Source organism: Drosophila simulans, chromosome 2R, assembly GCF_016746395.2.
Source record: "Drosophila simulans strain w501 chromosome 2R, Prin_Dsim_3.1, whole genome shotgun sequence".
Lineage (NCBI taxonomy): Eukaryota > Metazoa > Arthropoda > Insecta > Diptera > Drosophilidae > Drosophila > Drosophila simulans.
Window position 1 is genome coordinate 4,428,882 of NC_052521.2, and position 17,717 is coordinate 4,446,598.

The following is a 17,717-nucleotide window of genomic DNA, read 5'->3' on the forward strand; positions in this document are numbered from 1 at the left end:
CAGCAGGAATCTGAACGTGTGGGGATCGGGTAAACAAGAAAAGCTCGCACAAGTGGGCGATTCTCGCTCTCGATTTTCACTCACCGATTTATAGATAGAATGAATGTGCGATCGGTGAGTCGGCCGTTGTTTAAGTCAAAACAAAACACACTGTTTCGGTTTCCATCTCACAGCGCTGCCAGTTGATTCGCACAGCTGAACCACGGCGGTCGGACGTCTAAAGATCTTGGTCGCGCCGCTTTATCCGAAAGATACGTATCTGAAACAGGCTGCTGGCCACATAGCCTTATATGTTAGGCATCTGATGCACTCTACTGCGCGTTGCCTTCGTACATCTCAACAGTCAGTCTCCAGCCGCATCTACAGGTTGATTGATCCACAGTAATCATGGGTCTGGGTGCCACTACAGTGAAGCATGTGCTGCTCTTGCTGAACTTTGTGTTTTCCGTGAGTAGCACACCTGAGAGCGATACTAGTAGGTATATGCCAACCTGACTTGTCGCGTTTTCCACAGGTGCTCGGGCTGGCGCTGATCGCCTTCGGAATTTTCTTTTTGATCTCCGCCGCTGAGAATGCAGTCAGCATTGGGGAAAATGTGGCCGGGGGCCTAATCATCGCCTTGGGCGTTGTCATCCTCATCATTGCGATCTTCGGTTGCCTGGCCGCCATCCACGAGGCTCCTGTGAGGCTCCTCATCGTAAGTAGCTCTGAACTTCTACTCACTACCTTTTCAGACTTGCTAAAAGATATATATTTTTTTCAAAAACATATTTCCTGATTAGTAATACAGTTCTTATACAATATGCGATACAAACTCTTCATTTTTGTATTATCCTGCTTAGTCAGTGATTTTTCGCACGTTTCACCCATAAATATCTGTTTATAGGGTGTTAATAGCCTAGACGATTGGAATTAGCCAAAGCGATGAATCAGCATAGATACTAATTGCAAGCTTAGTTAGAAGCGATTGTTTTCAGCAAAGCTGATTTGTAGATTTGTGTTACATCTATATATTTAAACTTGTCTCGGATATTTCCACTAATTTCTTGTAAATCCGATCCAAACAATTAGTATGTGGGAGCCGTGGTGCTGCTGATCCTCGCCCAGCTGATGTTCCTGGGCATGTCCTCACTCGGCACCAAGGACGGAATCTCGGGCAGCATCAACGAGGGATTCGACCGCCTCTGGGAGTCGGAGCGCAACCAAACGGGCGCCCTGGGCTACTACGAGTCCTGGCTGCAGTGCTGCGGGGTCAACAGTTCCGAGGACTACTGGATCATCCATCACGGCATTCCGTCCAGCTGTTGTCCAGAGAACAAGTGCATGGACACTCCGAGCAGGGTCTTCAAGACGGGCTGCAAGGCCGCATTCGTGAAGTATCTGGACGATAAGTTACTGGTGTTCAAAATCGTCTGCTGGCTGCTTGTCATCGGAGAGGTTGGTTAGATCATTTGCCCAAATGTGGACTTGTTTGATACCCCTTTTCCCTTTTAGGCTGTGGGAGCTGTTTTCGGTTGGCTGCTCTACAGCAGCGTAAAGAACCAAAGCCGTCGCAACAATGCCGTCTGGATGTGAGGGGTCTTCTAAGTCATTTTAGTATTAATTAATGATATGTTTGAATCTGTTTTCTAATCAATTGTTTCCTTCTTAAATATTTATTAACCGATTACTAAGGGCAATCGCAATCTGTACAAATAACTTAAGATTTTAAGTACAATTTTCGAGATGTTTCTAATGGAATTAATGTGCATATACTGGTTTTTGATAACGATAGTCACATAAAGTTATAGCTCTTTAACCGAAATCTATGCATTAAGCTTTTTTTTTTACCATTATCACCACCAATCGACAATTTTCATGAATTTTTATTCATAGAACATCTTTTTGCTTCTCATCATTTTTTTCAGTGGTATATAAACATCAAGGGCTGATAACTTCAAAGTAATAGTTGGTCAGAACCCGAGTTATGTTATCAGTGGACCACTTGGTGAACAAGGCGTAGAAACCCTTTGGCATTGGCACTCCACGGATCTTGGCGGAGACTTCGGTATTTGTTACACCATCAATGGAAATGTATTTTTCTTTCTAAGAGAAAATATTACTGAGAAGAGTAGCATTTGCTGATATCTGAGCCTGTTCAACTGACCGTGTAGGGGCAAGTGTGGTTCATGTTCGTGTGCCCATCGATGAACTCAAACACCATCCTGGCCAAATAGTTGTGGTGGTTTTTCCAGAATCGACACAAATCAAGTTTCATCGTATAGAGGAAGGGCTGCCAGTTTGAAACGGCGTTCATACTCTCACTGCCCCTGGTCATCAGCTGAAGGTAAATCTGTGGAGGGCAATCAATTTAGCACAGCAAACTATAAATGCTCTATACCCATAGATTGATTACCTCTATATTTCTAAACACAGGCTTGAGCATAGCGTACCGAAGGCTAATGCTGTTTTTATTCTTGCTCAGCGTAGTAACCGCACAGTACTCCACGATACTCATGGTGAGGTCCTTGCTTTCGCAGGTTACATTGGTGAACCTTATAAAGACTCCCTGAATGTCGGATTATCCTCCATCAGAAGTGGCACTTCCCCACAACAAACATACTTACATGCAACTCTGTCAGACATTGCAAACACAGCAGTAGTCCAAGAAGTTTTCCGCCAGCGCCACCCATTCGATTGCCACAGAACAAGCGATTTATTTGAACTCAATAGTAACCAGCTGATGAACTGATTCATGACGAGGATTAGCCCAAATTTGCAGTAATTGCATGGTAATTGCTGTCTAGTGATCGCTTGAATGGCTTGCTGATCAAATCGAGTCGTGAGAGAGTTTGGAATATGTTCGTCATTAGCTGTTACAAATTAGCGGCCAATTTTTAAATATTTTTGCAATTGAAACCAAAAGTTACTCTGGCTGTAGCTCGCGTAGTGACGAAGAGTACCGAGACTTTGGTGAGTGAGTGAGGAAAAATGTTTTATATCGTTGCCTTTTGGTTAATTGCGCAGATTTACAGAATTTAAATTTTCGAAATAATGCTTAAATAAGGGATAATTGATAATTGTTTACTGCTGTATTTTTTCTGACCACTTATTCACCTTAAGTTATATCATTTATTGTTGGGAAATGACTAAAGGTAGGAAATCCATTATATCGGTTGTAACAATCCTCCCTGAGCTGTCAGTGTTTCTACAGATTTAGGTCATAAGTCTTAACAAGAAATATCTCGAATTTTATCTCAATATACACACCCTTTGCATTTTTGAAAAGTAGTTACTTTTAAACATATTCGTCATCATCGCCATGTAGCTGATGACTGCTGCAATTGTTGCTCCTTGAATTACGGTTTTCAAAAGGACCATAACGTAGGTTGCACTTTCCTCAGACCCAAGACACTGTTTCTTCAACGCAACACTGCAAGAAGAAGGCAGCTTAAGAAGAAATCTTCTCCGCTTACACTAAAGAGTCGCTCGATGCAGTCACAAAGCATCATCATCTCCGCTTTCAATTTCCGAATTGTGTCCCCTACGTAAACACGGTTGGCCCATTCCTGAGCTGAGCCCAGTTCCCATCTCGTAGAGCTTCACGATCGGAGTTCTGTCTTCACAGTAACTCCGAAAGTTGGCCGGCCGATTTCCTTTTATTAGGAATCTGAAACGACAAGTCTAGTCCTAATCCTAATCAAGGAAACAATTAGTAGTACTCACGATTTCGATGTCTACCGGCTTCGTTGTGAGCAGGTCCTCCGTACAGGCCGCGATGGCTTGACGAACAATTCATCAACCATCCCAAAAAGGGTTTTTTAAGTTGGAGGATGTTTTCCTCGCAATTCAAAATTCCTTCCTTCGCGCGTTGCAATTGTAACCTCGCAATGTTGCTTAATTTCTTTAACGTCTGTTAAGTTTAACGTTGCAGACATTTTGGCGTTGGCGGCTTGATAATTCGATAACAATATCGATATGCATTGCTTTTCAATCAAATATCGATACGTGAAAACAAATATCGGAAAATACACAGGCCAAAACAAAGAAGGCGAAGAAGAAGTAAACAAACTTTAAATTTTTTTTTGTTTTTGCCGTGTGTGATTTAGATTCAGATAAATGGTATTCAAGGGCAAATCCTATAGACAGTATCGCGATGGTCCACTGGATTGGAGGCTTATGGGTATGGAAAATTATAAAAATATAAAAACTTCGAGCTGGTGGACAAGGTGTTGACCCACCTTTCGGAGGCTCCACTGGGCACTGTGCTGGAAACTCACATTCTGCACAGTGGCATTGCCAAGTACTTTGCGATGCCTGAGTAAGTCCCTGAGTAAGTCTAACAAGGACGTGGTGCAGCTGCACAAGGAAATCACCCAGATCGAGGACATTCGCAAGGTGGTCTACCCCTGTCATCTGCAAGTCTGACATCCGCCACAGGGAAGCAAAAGGTTCGGGATAAGGCCACCGATGTGCACCTGATAAACACCATCAAGCAGCTAAAGGAGCGCTTGAATGCCGCCGAGCGGAATATTAAGGAGCGGAGCACGGGATCAAAGCGGGGAAGCAATCTAGCGGAGCCGAAGGAGAAGGACGGGGACACCAGCGAGACCAGGCAAAGCGAGGCCAACAAGCGGAAGGACCAACTCATAGGATTGGCGGAGCCACTGAGCAACTTCAAGGAGTGCCAATCGCAGCTCAAGCAACGAGCAGTTCATACAGGTAGGATCAAGTATTCCTTACTCCTGTGGCACCACCATTACAGTTTGTATCCATCCAGGACATTTAAAAGAGGCTGGAGGGTCTGAGTCAAGCGCTCGAGCAGAGTAAACAGGCATCCACAACTCTAAGGCATTCCTTTTAAGACTGTATAAGCATCCAACTCGGTGAATCGTTGCTGGCAGTCACAGCATTCTAGGCAATCTTCCACAGAACTGTCATCATCGTCACTCTCGAAAATTAAAGAAAGTGGATAGAGTAAGAAATAAAGGACTTCGAAAACTAGGTTGAGATTATTAATTCGAAATTAAACTATGGTTGTGTTGTTTAATAGCTTCATCTGTGCTAAAATATTGGATACATCAATATTCAGTTTATTTCTTAAGCTGGAATCCATTCAATCATTCACATATGATTGTACGCTACTGACAGACCCGATAAGAATTCGACAACACCACCGTGGAAACGCCAGTCGACATGACGTCATGACTTGGAGCGCCGACCCAAGTGCAGCGCTCTCTTTTGAGAGAGCGAGTGCGCTCCGTGTTGTTTTTATTTGATTGGGGAACAACAGTCCTCAGGGGGAGAGAGAAAAACAAAACTTTTCCCGCTTTCAGTTCGCCAGCGAACGCAGAACGCGCCAGACCAAAAAGTTCAGATTCGAGAGCGGCCCTTGGGTCTCTCAGTTTTTGGCTCAGTCGCAGGGCAGCTTTTGTGGCATCCACACCACGAGTTCCAATCCGAAATAGGGCTCTGAGCTCCGAGCCCAGTTTAATGTGGGTGTAGACCTACTCTGGGCGCAAGTAAACAATGCCCTGCACCAAGCCAGTGGCATAGTGCGAATCGAGCGAGTTTCCGGACCTCGGAGGTCATATCTTCCCTTCTAGCGGCAGCCAGATAAAGTATCTTCACAAGCATAACTGCCGAGGAAACTCACGTGCGACATTGCGGCAACATGGAGAAGTCGTTTCCCATAACACCCTGGAAGTACGGCCTACTGGTCACCTGCATTCTGATTGTGGTAAGTGGGAAAAAGATGCGCATTTTCCCATTCCAGAGCTTTCCCATTTTCCCGAGCCTGACCCAAATGCGAATCTTGCACAACACTCGGTGATGCGAGCAATGAGCCAAAATCGAAAAATCAATAATGCGCCCAAGTTCACATCTTTCACAAGAGAGCACAAATTGGTGACAAAGAGCCGCTAGAGACTATAAACAAATCGATGCAATCTCAAAAAAATATAAAATATTTATAAATGCATAATACCTGTTCACATACTTACATAATTCCGCCGGCCAGCTGTTTGTAATTTTTGCAATATCTATAAATGGCACCGCAATTCTGGGTGGCTTACGCCAATTAAATTCACTATTATATTATTGCAAATTTATTCTTATACAATTATGCACATGGGACACTGTTTACAAATGTCAGAGATTGATTAAGCATGAAAGCATAAAATGTTCTTGCATTTTGGTGCTTTAGTCTCATAGTTTTTGGTGCTTAGCAAGTACAAATGCCAAATGCTTAATGCCCTTTTTACCCTAGACTAGAAAACTAGTTGATGGATAGCTAATAATGCCTGACTGCCAAATGACGCTGTGGATTGAGTAAAGGGGTAATGAATCGTGCTTGTATTTATTTATTTGGCACCCCAGCACTACACGTGCAATTTATTATTTAAAGTGCTTGTCGCGGCATTAAAATATTATTAGGTCAGTACAAAATGTATATTTAGACTTCTAAGCTCGTTGATGAACGATTTAATAAGTTACTTTCACCTAGCCACAGAAATAATATACCCTAAAACTATTACGCTTAATGGGTAGGTGTTAAATAATAATGCATTCCATAAACTCGACAAGTGATCCTGACCAGAAATTTATAAAGTTTATGGGGCCAGAAGAGCATCTAACTAACCTTAGAATAATTATCAATGTAGTTTCTTTCCAACTCTGCGAGAAAGCTTTTCACCCAAGAAGAAATAGATTAGGAAGCAATTGAGTCCATATTTTCCCTTAGTACAAGGATGACTAAGAGCTTAACTAACTATTTTGTTTCCTATTCATTCAGACGTGCAACGTGTTCTTCTTCTCCTGCGGCGTGACCACCTGGGGTTCGGCCGTCTCCGTGTACGGCAGCTATGGGTCGGCACTTTGCGGAGGAGCTGTCTTCGGAGTCGCCTTCCTGGGCATGTACGTGGCCTTGAAGGTGTCGTACAAGTATTCCATATACGTGAGTAAACTGCGTTCACAGCTGCAAGTCACATCCTAACATCCCTACGTTCAGTACCTAATTTGCAGTGGCCTGGTTATAGCCGCACTGGGCTCCTACCTCTTCACCTTCACGGCGATGCGGGAGCAGCTGATGGACAGGTTCGAGGAGCGCATGCGCGAACTCTTCGAGCGGAAGACCCACAGCGACGACAAGATGCAGCCGGTGCACAGCCTCTTCGGCTGCTGCGGCATTGAGGGACCGCAGGACTACCTCCAGGAGGAGCACGGCGCCCTGCCCAGCAGCTGCTGCTACGCCTTCGACTGCTCCAAGCCGGCGCATGTCTACGAGGAGGGCTGCTCCACTAAGGCGGTGGCCACCCTGAGGATGCAGGCGGAGCTCAACTACTACAGCTGCATGGCGATCATTGCCCTCGAGGTGAGACATTAAACCATATGTAGGGTATAATTTATTCGCCTATTGAGCATAACGAGAGTTACACAAGCGAATGTTTCGGCACGTCGCATATTTAATAGTTATTCAATAAATTTGAACTACTTTCTTATTCGTCACGCTTAAATAGAAATCCCTGCCAAGATAATATGTGTGTTTTTTCATTTAAACCATTTTCGTTACTAAAGTTTGAGGTGTTCTTTAAACTTAAAATGTCAAAGGTGCGATCGTTACTATCCATGTGCACAGTTGTTGAGTTTTTGCTTGATTTTATAAAGTAGTAAAGACGTTAAGACACTGTCTAAGACGGACAAAGAACTAAACATATATGGATTCTCTTTCTACAATTTTGTATAAAGAGATGACATAACATTTTAATTATATTGTTATGCGGGGACATTTAATTATTTACCTTACACTGAGAGCTTAGCTGAAAGCTTAAAACCTAAGGTACAGTTACAATTCGAAAATGTGACTTCCGGTTGGAGAACAAAGTTCGCTTGTCTATTCGCTTTCGATCCCATATCCATATTATACCGAATTTTATTAATGTATTTTGCAGTTCTTGGGCTTGTTCACGGCTTACCATTTGGGCAAGGCTCGCAAGTATGCCAAAACCAAGATAAAGGACGAGGAGGCCCCCATCAACGACTGATGGCCGAGGACACCCCTGCATGATTATTGATAATAAAAATTAACCAAATTAGCTAAAATGCCATTAGAAAATAAATACTTTCCATAGCCTAAACGAGTTCCTCGCAGTTGTATCTCTCTCCCATTGAATTCGGCGGCATTCGGCTGCGAAGATCTGAAAAACAAAAGAACACTGAAGAGCGCAGATGGTGATTTTGAGATTTTACGAGCTGCCGGCAAATATTTGCATCTGAAATTCATTGTCTTTCGGAACTCCGATCTGGCAGGTTCGATCATACAACAATCATTACTCACACTTGGAGGTATTAGTTTGGAATTTTAAAAACAGCTTAATCGAAGCACAAGAATGGGCTGCACTTCCGGTTGCGTTAAGTGTTTCCTTAACACTCTCAATACTTTGAATGCGGTAAGTTCTTAACTTATACAAATATTCATAAAAATTATAAGAAAAACTATTCATAAAAAATAAGAATGTTGAAGTTGAAGTTTGTTATCGCAAATATGCATTTTTCCCGTGTTCCCACGGGAATTTTGATAAATCCCCATTTGCAAATCGACAAGCAAGTACGTATTCCGTTTCCATGGAATCGACAATTTGTTTGGCCAGTAATCGTAATTTGCTTGTCAGATATGTATGAGAAACATTTGCCGCACTTTAATGATTAGCCCCAACACATTCCAATTTAATTTCAATTTGTTTGATCTAGAAATGCTTTACGACTCTACCATATGCTGCGATGTGTACCATATTTACAATTTACGGAATGCTTAGAACAAGGTTTTTAACTGCCAAAAACTTGTTTTAGCCATATCCTTTTAAATATAACTTATAATTTAGCACTAAGGGAGCGAACGTTTTTGTGAAACACCAAATCAAATAACCGATAAAACGGGAAATTCTAGTTTACTCGCCGTTGTATTTGATAATATTCTGGAAATACCTCAAGCTCCATTGGAGTCATTGACATTACCACCCGATATCATTGCCAAATGCTAATCTTAATTGACCCTGTGCCCCCTCTGTAGCTTTCGGGTCTGTCCCTGATAGCCATTGCAACGTTGGCCCTCTCGAAAGCCCCTCTTGCCTACATTCTGTTTCTATATGGACTCGGTGGCATTATCTTCGTCTCGGCTGTGCTGGGATGCTGTGGGATCTGCATGGAGAACGTGTGCATGACCGCAACGGTGAGTGGAACCGCTATGTCATCCGTTTGGTAATTTACTCACTCTATGTTGTGTGGCCCAATGTCAACAGTACGGCTTCCTGCTGTTGGCCCAGCTAATAATCAGCTTGCTGGGCATCTTCCGCTTCAAGTTCACTGAGGAATACATAGAGAAGTTTGCCGCCGAGGAGGTTCAGATGAAGTGGGACGAGGAGCTGGTGGAACCCGGCGCCATGGACATTTACCAGACAGTGGTTCGTATTCTGGCGAAGATCATTCGCATTATCGCTTATCATTTTTATGAATTATCTCAACAGTATGAGTGTTGTGGGCGTGATAGCCCCGACGACTACGTGGCCATCGGTCGTCAAACCTTGCCGCCCAGCTGCTATCCCCAGGAGAACCCCCAGATGCCCCACTATCTAGCTGGCTGTGTCCAGAAGTCCAGTGAGAACTTTGTGGTGCTCTTCAGCTACGCCCACGACACCAACTGGATCGCAGTGGGAATAACCGTGAGTGAAATGTGAATTACACATGGCGGCACTAATCGTCTGGGTTCTTACAGATTCTAATGATGATTGCCGCCTTTTACTTGGTCGGAAGATTCCGCAAGCAGCGCATTCGCTACAGCTACTAAGGAATACTTTCGTAGAATTCTGGATATATTATTAGGGCGCCAATATCCCTTTACAGCCATCATCATGTATAAAGTTTACGATGCTCACACGAGAAATAAAGCGTATCCCGATGAAACGAATATTTGCGATTATGTCGAGTATGCACTTCAAAATGCAAAGAGTGCAGTCCGAACCGATTAAAATTTTGATTTTTAAGCTAGTAACTTTGTATTTGTAACAAGGCCTCCTATACTTTTTTTTGATTCACATAAAGTGAGCAAAGCATGTGAGGTTTCAATTTTGATAGTGGAAGTCACGATCCTGCACTCCGCATCGGAAACTGAGCTCATCCGCCGATGTTGGTGGCGTCATCCAGTGCCGTGTGTCTGACGCAATCGAGCTGAATCAATCTCGCCGCCTTTAATTCGATCGTTGGTAAATTGCTTTGAGAGGCGGTGGCCGATTAGACCCGACTCCGCTCTCGATAAGACACACACCCCGGCCAAACATCTGGCAAATGGAGCCATATAGAGTTCCCCCAACTCGAACAACGCTTTAGTTCTGTCAAGCATAACCAGCTCCACGCTCCGAACTTTCCCGCCTTAGTTTCTGTTTGGCTTCCGAATGACGGGAGCCGCACTAGAGTGCCACCGCCACCTTTAACTTTCTTGATTTGCCTACAGCGAGTGCAGGCGAATTCGCCTAAATGGATTTTAGTCACTCGAAGTATATAAGTTGACATATTAATATATTAAGAAAATAATATATTTTGTAACCTCTCACGTTGAATTAATATCTATGGTATTAATGAAAATCAACACAATATACATTTTTGCTATTGTTTGGGAGCAGGTTATTGAGGTTCTACTGTATAGTAATGTGTGTGCCCGGCTGCTTTTGTTTGCTTTGACAAACACTGCTAGACGGCACTGTGGGGCACATCATTTTAACTCAATCACTGTTCAATTGTGAAAATGAATCTAAAAGAATCAATTTCCTGGAGCTTGCTTAGAGAAGATATCTGATTATATATCACATATATATCGTACATATCATTTGATTAGTGCCGAAACACTCTGCACTACCGTAAGTATTAGGAGCAAAGTAGTGCTTATCACTATAATTCTGGTGCTTCATGAACTGCTATTCCATGGATTCTGGCCGGAAAAGTGGTCATGCGACCCACAGTGCAGAAGCGGCAGCTTTGGAGCTTCGGACCGCTCGACTCGGATCGGATTCCGAGCGAGAGAGTTTTCGGGGAGCTCAGTTTGCTCGTGACCGTGGCCGCACCAGTGCGCACTCCTAACCGATTCAGTCAGGTTCCGCCGATACGGACTCGAAAATTGAAAATAATCCGCGGCAAAGCAAACTGCCGAACTTGTGGCACTGCGGCGATTCGGTTGCATTCTAGCCAGAGGCAAAAGTTTGAAGTGGAAAAACATTCGAAATGGGTTGCGCAACGGGCACCATAAAGTACTCGCTGTTCCTGTTCAATGCCTTATGGGCGGTAAGTAGAGCACCGAATTGGAATCGGAATTGGCATATGGTGCCTCGGGAGTCTCAGCGATATAGCTGCGTATCTGCCGGTTCTTTTCTACAAATAGCCAGCTAATTGCGATGGTTTGAAATTTGTGTGAGGAGCCTCGATGTTTGGGCTCTATGCTGTCCGTTCCACGTCCACCTGGTCGCTGGATGATATCATCTCGGGTGCGTGTTTGGTTTATGACTACGCTTCGCGGCTGGCTGTGTGTGTTAGCCAGTGTCTATGGTTAATGGCTTCTGCTCGGCCTTTCAGTTCCTTGAGCCAAGAGGAGGGCTTGCTGGCCAAGCGGCGAAACGAGGCTGCTGAAGTGCGTCATGCATTCGGATTTCGTTTGAAAAGCTAATTCGAGCGGAATATGGAAACCGGATTATTCACCAGATAATGATGAAAATAGCGATGAGGCCGAGCTGCCCATATGCATCAAAACTTTCTGTGGCCTTCTCAAGGCCGTGAGGTCTGATGTAAGCCGAATCCTAATAGATTGTTGACTTATCCTATTGGAATTCTTCTTCGACTCTAGAGAGTATATTAATTCTTGATCAGACTCTCTAGCCAAGTCGGCCTGGGCATGTCCGCTTGTCCGTACGTCTTTCTGTCCGTATGAAGTTCGAGATGAACGTCGAGAAATCAGGGACTATTAAAGCTAGAAAGCTTGGATCATTGTTCTATCTTGCCATGATTCCAAAAAGCAGTCGCTCAAGCAATTTGAAAAATTGTTTTGTTTTCTTAATTATACTAGATTCGTATACTAGATTCGTTGAAAAGTATGTATGTATTCTTGTCCGTCTGTCCGTATAAACGTCGAGATCTCAGGAACTATAAAAGCTAGAATGTTGAGACTCAGCATACAGATTCTAGAGACAAAGACGCAGCTCAAGTTTGCCACGCCCACAAACCGCACATTTCCCAATATGTATGTAAAATATGTCATTTTATTCCCCAATATGTATCGATATCCCAGAAAATGATGAAATTTCACGTTCGAATTCACACTAGCTGAGAAACGGGTATCTGATAGTCGTATAACTCGACTAAAGCATTCACTTTTGTTTTAATCTTTGCTTTTAAGCTCAACATGTGTGTTTTATGAAAACTTTCCAAGCTAGGCTGTCTGAGATTATAAACCCTATGCGATTTTTTACAATTCCTGAATAGATAAATAATATATATTAATAATATATATAATATAAAATAATATTTATTATTTATAGGGTGCTTTAAAATCTTCTTGCTGGACATTAACTATCCACTTTTCTGACTTTCAGATACTTGGTATCCTGGTGCTCATCTTTGGCGGCCTCGGCTGGGGAGCAATGCCGGATTCATATGCCATCGGCATCTTGGTTCTGGGCGGAATTATCCTGGTAATATCCCTGTTTGGCTGCTGTGGAGCCGTTCGCGAATCGCCGCGCATGCTCTGGACGGTACGTGACTAAATATTGCAATTCTGTGAATCATTCATGAGCTAATAATTCTAATTGCCTTGCAGTATGCGACACTGCTGCTGATTTTGCTGCTACTTATAGTGGCGTTTATCATCCTGAATCCCAAAGATGTATTTAAAAAGTACGCCCTTCAAACGGTAGAGAATCAGTGGGAGCTGGAGCAGACGAAGCCTGGCAGTATGGATATTATTCAGAAGACGGTGAGTGGCAATGCTCATGATGTTCATGATCAAATCTACAATCTAGTTGCAGAAACTAGGAAGCTAGAATTGCATATGCTTTTTATCAGTTAAGCAAGGTTTAAAGTGCTAATGTTTCCAAAATTGCGATTAAAGTATGTTATAAATGGCGTTAATTTGGAATTTCTTGTATTTTATAAATGCATATGTATAAGTTAGATAAGGCAAGGCATTAGGGACTTGTTCTTTTTTTTTGCTAGTGTTATCTTGCATGGTTTTAATATAACGATTATGCTTATTTCTGATAATGTAGTATTAGAATTGGCGCAAAGCTGCTGAAGTATATATTTATGTATGTTTAGCCCTCTTCTTTAATTTTGGTGTTGATATTTCTATATTTCTATATATCATATATTTCTTCAGTACTATTGCTGTGGCCGCGACAGTGCCCAAGACTACTTGGATATCAAATTCTGGAACAATACCGTTCCAAGTAGCTGTTGCAAGGACGACAGCTGTGTGAATCCCCTGAATCTCTATCTGCGGGGCTGCCTCGAAAAAGTGGAGGAGGCTTTTGCAGATGAGGCAACCACTCTGGGCTATTTGGAGTGGGGTCTGCTCGGATTCAACGTAAGTGCTATTTATTATAAATATGGTGAAGCAAATTTCGAACTAATTTCTTTATTTTTTATAGGCTGCCATTCTATTGCTGGCCATCATCTTGGCCATTCACTACACCAACCGGCGGAGACGATATAACTATTAGTGAATATTTACTGAATAAGAAACCAAACTCCTCATTTCTAAGTGTCACCAGTGGTGTATGGTTTGTTTTTGATACGAAAACCCAGCGATACTTGCCAAGCAACTGATTTTGGTTTAATTGCAAAAGTCGTCTTTTTATTAAAGCAATGCTTAACACAGTCGAATATTAAAATAATATGTACATAATTACAAGTACCAAACTCATGTCGTTTTAAAATACCAAATATACTTAGAAAAAGAAATTCATACAATATTTTCTCATTACTTTCCACATATTTCGACAAGAATTTAGTTTTCAAAAGAAATTTACGAAACGTTGCTACAAAATCTTTTAAGTTTTTTAACTTGATCTACCCATGACGTCCGCATTAACGTTCTCGAGAACTATATAAAAATATTTTAATTTTTGTCCATGTTTTCCATGTTTCTCTCCAATGATTCGAGTAAAGGGTATTTAATAGTCGAAAGCGGTCTCTTTTCTTCTATCCGTGGCCACTTCCTGCATTGTTCACATCCATCGAAAAATGAAAAGATTCTTTCTTTTAACAGAATACACTTCGTTTTTGGGTTAACCTGAAAAACACTTTACTGAAGTTGAACGATCGTCTTGTTCAGTGATCTTGTGCGTTGGAGAAAACTGACCACTAGAGGGCTCTTCAAATGAATTGCGCAAACAAAAGTCAAGCATATTGTTATGAATGGAAAATCAAAGCCAGAGACAAACACAATTAAGTCCAAATGACGTCTCCAAGTCATTTATTTTATATAAACATTCGTGTGTGTGTGTAGGAGTGGGAGGAATTTGGGAGCTTGTGTGGTGTAGGGGGGGGGGGGGGGGGGGGAATGGGGATTGCTCAACCCAGACATAACAACTACAAAATCTTGTAAACAAAGCGCTTTTACAATCTGAGAAGTGGTGAGGGAGGGGTGGCAACTCTGGATAGAGGATTGTGTGAGTCATTACTGCGTAAGCATCAACTCCGGCTCAATATCGAAAATTGGTGTAATTGGAATCAAAATTTAACAAGCTTCTTAAAATTGAGTGTGATCAATCCTGATAACAACAATTTTAAATATTAACTTAACAATCTTTATATGTATATTTCGTTTAATGTAATTATATACGAAAGAAAGCGGATAGGACTTCAGAAACTAGGTTGAGACTTTTAATTTGGAAATTAAACCCTGTTTGTGTTATTTATCGGTGCTAAAAACATCAATACATCAATATTCAGATAATTAATTGCTTAAGCCCGAATCCATTCAATCATTCACATATGATTGTACGCTACTGACAGAACCGATAAGAATTCGAAAACACCACCGTGGAAACGCCAGTCGACATGACGTCATGGCTGGGAGCGCTGACCCAAGTGCAGCGCTCTCTGTTGAGAGAGCGAGTGCGCTCCGTGTTGTTTTTATTTGATTGGGGAACAACGGTCCTCAGGGGGAGAGAGAAAAACAAAACTTTTCCCGCTTTCAGTTCGCCAGCGAACGCAGAACGCGCCAGACCAAAAAGTTCAGATTCGAGAGCGGATATCCCGGCGAGCGTTCAGCGGAAATATATTTGTTTGTTATTCGAGTCCAGCAACGAATATTTAAATAAACAAAAACGAACTTTATTCGTGTGCGGAGAGAGAAGTCAAAAGGTTAACACACTTGAGATTCGGTAAGTGATCGAGAGTCTTGACTTAATGCGTTTGGATAATGTTTTCAGATCCAACAAAATGGGCTGCGCCACGACCAGCGTAAAGATCAGCTCCATCGTTCTGAATGCCGTTTTAGGGGTAAGTCATCCCATACATGGACTACTAATTACCTCGACCACGTCGGATATATTCTGCATATATGTACATCCATGTTCCGTGCAAGGAAATTAGCATGATGTCATGTGGAATGGGTGCACAAGTGAGCGCACTTCAAAGGCGCCTCAAGTGAATTATTTTTGAATATTCTCTACCATATAAACTTGAAAAGCACACGGTCGAAAAGATGTTTTTGAAAATTTTCGAATATTCTGCTTTTGCTGGTTGTGTATTTTTAAGCGACGTCCGTCGTTCGTCAGCTTCGCGCCCACCTGAGATAGACGACCTGGCCTCAAGGTGGCCATCGGCCCCTCCTGCTGCTCCGATATAGCCACCCTCAGTGCCTCCCGTCTGGTTACTGGCTGCCATGACAGCCATGTTTACATTGCGCCCTGTTCCCCGCCCTCCCACTGCCGCCAGAGCCTTCAATTGCTCCCACCTCCGCTCCCGCAGGATGATGTCATGTCCACGTACCCTCGCCCAGTATTCGCACTCTAGTTTGCAATCTGACCTATATATCGCAATCGAACGCCGGAGTTCCCGAAACTGGGCCACCAACAAGGGTGATTTGCCAACCCCCGGAAGGACGGGAGTGGGAGTGTGGGGGAGGATTCATTTCATTATCACAGCGCTCAGTCAGGCAAACTTCCCGAGCGACAAATTATGTGATGCACTCAGCTGCGGCTTTTAATTGCCACACAAATGAATGGCAATTGCCCTTGTAATTGCAACTGCAACCGTGTCATGTTGTACAGGCGATCTTCTATAAGACCAACATAATGTATTTATTAGAAATTTAAACAGAGATCGAGGGAAGTATTTAAGGATTTGATTCACCTATTTCATCAGATTAAGTTATGAGTCCTAAGTTCTAAAGATCGATATAAGTATTCGACGCACTGAGGTTTCACTGTAACAAATTTCAGCTTCTTGCTGCTGGGGCCATCGGCTGGATAGCTTACAATGCGGACACGGAGACGGAGGGATTCGTAATAGCAGCCTACATCGCGTGCTCGGTCATCCTGGTCCTCGCTCTGCTGGGCATTTTCGCGGCCATCCGGGAATCGGTGGTGCTGACAGCAACGGTAGGCAAAGTAACTCGGAAGCCGTTTCTGAATTAAAGCTGTTGCGTATCCCTTAGAGTGCCGTCTTCCTGCTGATCCTGGCCATCCTGCAGATCGTGAGCACCTGCCTGTTCCTCCACGAGTTCGACGTGAAGAGCGGCCGGGACATGGTGGAGGTGGCCTGGCAGGCGAACAACATGGATGCCTTGCAGCAGAAGCACGAGTGCTGCGGCCAGAGCAGCGCCCAGGACTACATCCACCTCAGCCTGCCGATCCCGCCCAGCTGCTACGCGGATCTGCAGCAGACCCCCGACCATCTCTATCTGGACGGGTGCATCGAAAAGGTGCAGAGCTTCTACGAAAGCGACAAGCTGCGCTTCATCATAGTGTCCTGGGTGCTAGTGGCCTTCGAGGTGGGTTTTTCCTCAGCCTCGCTTAAGTTCCAATATATTTAAGTGACCCGACTTTCTTTCAGTTAATCTGCTTCGCCTTGGCCGTCTTTCTGGCCATTAGTTTTAAGAACAAGCAGCGGCGGATGGAGTTCTAGGCCTTCGGCAATCTCGAGCTATCCAACAGTACAAACTCGGAATCGCTGATATTTTTCGCTTCAACATTTCATAACCAAATGCAAAGGACAGTCATAAATTATTCACTTCTACCTTAAAGTAACCTGTAATTAAAGTACATATTTATAGTTCAATTACCCATTATAAGTATCATAATAAATGTGCGCGTGTTTGTTTTCACATGATTTGCTCGCTTGTCAGTTTGCTTGTGTATTCAGCCCGATGGAAATATTAAGCATACGACGCGTGGTCCCGACGAGCTTTGGATGGCCGAAACATTTCTCATTTGCTTTGACTGCCAAATGACTTGTTGCTCGTCGCGTAATGGCATGCTTGGAATCTGTAGGTTCCAGTTAAGTGTGCGGCGCAGAAATGCCCCAATGATGTCCTGTAATCTATGATGTTGGTGCTCTCCGGTGGGTTGGTGGACTTTCGTGGCCCCATTCAATTCCTAAATAAAGAAAGTGCGGTGAAAGCTTTGGCCGCTGTGACATCATACCACCCACGAGAATCCAATATGCCACCCCACAAAAATCAGCAGCAATGATGA

At 43.2% G+C, this 17,717-nt stretch overlaps 6 protein-coding genes across 7 annotated transcripts; 5 read left to right on the forward strand and 1 right to left on the reverse strand.

Moving 5' to 3' along the window:
• Window positions 1-160: 160 nt before the first annotated feature.
• Window positions 161-1,799, forward strand: LOC6733314 (tetraspanin-9). Its single transcript, XM_002080337.4, has 4 exons — window positions 161-447; window positions 515-697; window positions 1,072-1,437; window positions 1,495-1,799. The coding sequence occupies exons 1-4, from the start codon at window positions 388-390 to the stop codon at window positions 1,573-1,575; spliced, it is 690 nt and encodes a 229-aa protein (XP_002080373.1). The 5' UTR covers window positions 161-387; the 3' UTR covers window positions 1,576-1,799.
• LOC6733315 lies at window positions 1,791-3,643 on the reverse strand. Its single transcript, XM_002080338.4, has 4 exons — window positions 2,607-3,643; window positions 2,396-2,548; window positions 2,147-2,332; window positions 1,791-2,085 (listed from the first exon to the last, which is right to left on the reverse strand). The coding sequence occupies exons 1-4, from the start codon at window positions 2,670-2,672 to the stop codon at window positions 1,921-1,923; spliced, it is 570 nt and encodes a 189-aa protein (XP_002080374.1). The 5' UTR covers window positions 2,673-3,643; the 3' UTR covers window positions 1,791-1,920.
• A 1,675-nt stretch (window positions 3,644-5,318) lies between these two features.
• On the forward strand, window positions 5,319-8,117 carry LOC6733317. The gene is made up of 4 exons (XM_002080340.3): window positions 5,319-5,719; window positions 6,773-6,934; window positions 6,989-7,351; window positions 7,929-8,117. The coding sequence occupies exons 1-4, from the start codon at window positions 5,654-5,656 to the stop codon at window positions 8,019-8,021; spliced, it is 684 nt and encodes a 227-aa protein (XP_002080376.1). The 5' UTR covers window positions 5,319-5,653; the 3' UTR covers window positions 8,022-8,117.
• Window positions 8,118-8,147: 30 nt separating this feature from the next.
• LOC6733318 (23 kDa integral membrane protein) lies at window positions 8,148-10,020 on the forward strand. 2 transcript variants are annotated; one of them, XM_044922731.1, is made up of 6 exons: window positions 8,148-8,286; window positions 8,349-8,426; window positions 9,047-9,205; window positions 9,276-9,437; window positions 9,501-9,695; window positions 9,749-10,020. In XM_044922731.1, the coding sequence occupies exons 2-6, from the start codon at window positions 8,367-8,369 to the stop codon at window positions 9,818-9,820; spliced, it is 648 nt and encodes a 215-aa protein (XP_044778666.1). In that variant the 5' UTR covers window positions 8,148-8,286; window positions 8,349-8,366; the 3' UTR covers window positions 9,821-10,020. The 2 variants fall into 2 exon arrangements, with proteins under 2 accessions (XP_044778666.1, XP_002080377.1); XM_002080341.4 differs by having other exon boundaries at window positions 8,260-8,426.
• A 1,037-nt stretch (window positions 10,021-11,057) lies between these two features.
• Window positions 11,058-13,978, forward strand: LOC6733319 (protein late bloomer). Its single transcript, XM_002080342.4, has 5 exons — window positions 11,058-11,307; window positions 12,609-12,767; window positions 12,833-12,988; window positions 13,391-13,597; window positions 13,662-13,978. The coding sequence occupies exons 1-5, from the start codon at window positions 11,248-11,250 to the stop codon at window positions 13,731-13,733; spliced, it is 654 nt and encodes a 217-aa protein (XP_002080378.1). The 5' UTR covers window positions 11,058-11,247; the 3' UTR covers window positions 13,734-13,978.
• A 1,211-nt stretch (window positions 13,979-15,189) lies between these two features.
• On the forward strand, window positions 15,190-17,352 carry LOC6739279 (protein late bloomer). Its single transcript, XM_016172164.3, has 5 exons — window positions 15,190-15,381; window positions 15,450-15,519; window positions 16,464-16,622; window positions 16,679-17,014; window positions 17,077-17,352. The coding sequence occupies exons 2-5, from the start codon at window positions 15,460-15,462 to the stop codon at window positions 17,146-17,148; spliced, it is 627 nt and encodes a 208-aa protein (XP_016026239.1). The 5' UTR covers window positions 15,190-15,381; window positions 15,450-15,459; the 3' UTR covers window positions 17,149-17,352.
• The last annotated feature ends 365 nt before the right edge of the window (window positions 17,353-17,717 follow it).

Excerpts from the sequence above, each read along its gene's own strand:
- LOC6733317 (XM_002080340.3), top strand. The coding sequence starts at position 5,654 with ATGGAGAAGTCGTTTCCCATAACACCCTGGAAGTACGGCCTACTGGTC. Across the intron at positions 5,720-6,772 it reads TCACCTGCATTCTGATTGTG|ACGTGCAACGTGTTCTTCTT; the intron begins GTAAGTGGGAAA and ends CTATTCATTCAG. Across the intron at positions 6,935-6,988 it reads CGTACAAGTATTCCATATAC|TACCTAATTTGCAGTGGCCT; the intron begins GTGAGTAAACTG and ends CCCTACGTTCAG.
- LOC6733314 (XM_002080337.4), top strand. The coding sequence starts at position 388 with ATGGGTCTGGGTGCCACTACAGTGAAGCATGTGCTGCTCTTGCTGAAC. Across the intron at positions 448-514 it reads TGCTGAACTTTGTGTTTTCC|GTGCTCGGGCTGGCGCTGAT; the intron begins GTGAGTAGCACA and ends CGTTTTCCACAG. Across the intron at positions 1,438-1,494 it reads GGCTGCTTGTCATCGGAGAG|GCTGTGGGAGCTGTTTTCGG; the intron begins GTTGGTTAGATC and ends TTTCCCTTTTAG.
- LOC6739279 (XM_016172164.3), top strand. The coding sequence starts at position 15,460 with ATGGGCTGCGCCACGACCAGCGTAAAGATCAGCTCCATCGTTCTGAAT. Across the intron at positions 15,520-16,463 it reads TTCTGAATGCCGTTTTAGGG|CTTCTTGCTGCTGGGGCCAT; the intron begins GTAAGTCATCCC and ends AACAAATTTCAG. Across the intron at positions 17,015-17,076 it reads GGGTGCTAGTGGCCTTCGAG|TTAATCTGCTTCGCCTTGGC; the intron begins GTGGGTTTTTCC and ends ACTTTCTTTCAG.
- LOC6733318 (XM_044922731.1), top strand. The coding sequence starts at position 8,367 with ATGGGCTGCACTTCCGGTTGCGTTAAGTGTTTCCTTAACACTCTCAAT. Across the intron at positions 8,427-9,046 it reads CTCTCAATACTTTGAATGCG|CTTTCGGGTCTGTCCCTGAT; the intron begins GTAAGTTCTTAA and ends CCCCCTCTGTAG. Across the intron at positions 9,438-9,500 it reads TGGACATTTACCAGACAGTG|TATGAGTGTTGTGGGCGTGA; the intron begins GTTCGTATTCTG and ends TTATCTCAACAG.
- LOC6733319 (XM_002080342.4), top strand. The coding sequence starts at position 11,248 with ATGGGTTGCGCAACGGGCACCATAAAGTACTCGCTGTTCCTGTTCAAT. Across the intron at positions 12,989-13,390 it reads TGGATATTATTCAGAAGACG|TACTATTGCTGTGGCCGCGA; the intron begins GTGAGTGGCAAT and ends ATATTTCTTCAG. Across the intron at positions 13,598-13,661 it reads GGGGTCTGCTCGGATTCAAC|GCTGCCATTCTATTGCTGGC; the intron begins GTAAGTGCTATT and ends TATTTTTTATAG.
- LOC6733315 (XM_002080338.4), bottom strand. The coding sequence starts at position 2,672 with ATGGGTGGCGCTGGCGGAAAACTTCTTGGACTACTGCTGTGTTTGCAA. Across the intron at positions 2,549-2,606 it reads AATGTCTGACAGAGTTGCAT|GGAGTCTTTATAAGGTTCAC; the intron begins GTAAGTATGTTT and ends TCCGACATTCAG. Across the intron at positions 2,333-2,395 it reads CTGTGTTTAGAAATATAGAG|ATTTACCTTCAGCTGATGAC; the intron begins GTAATCAATCTA and ends TGCCCTCCACAG.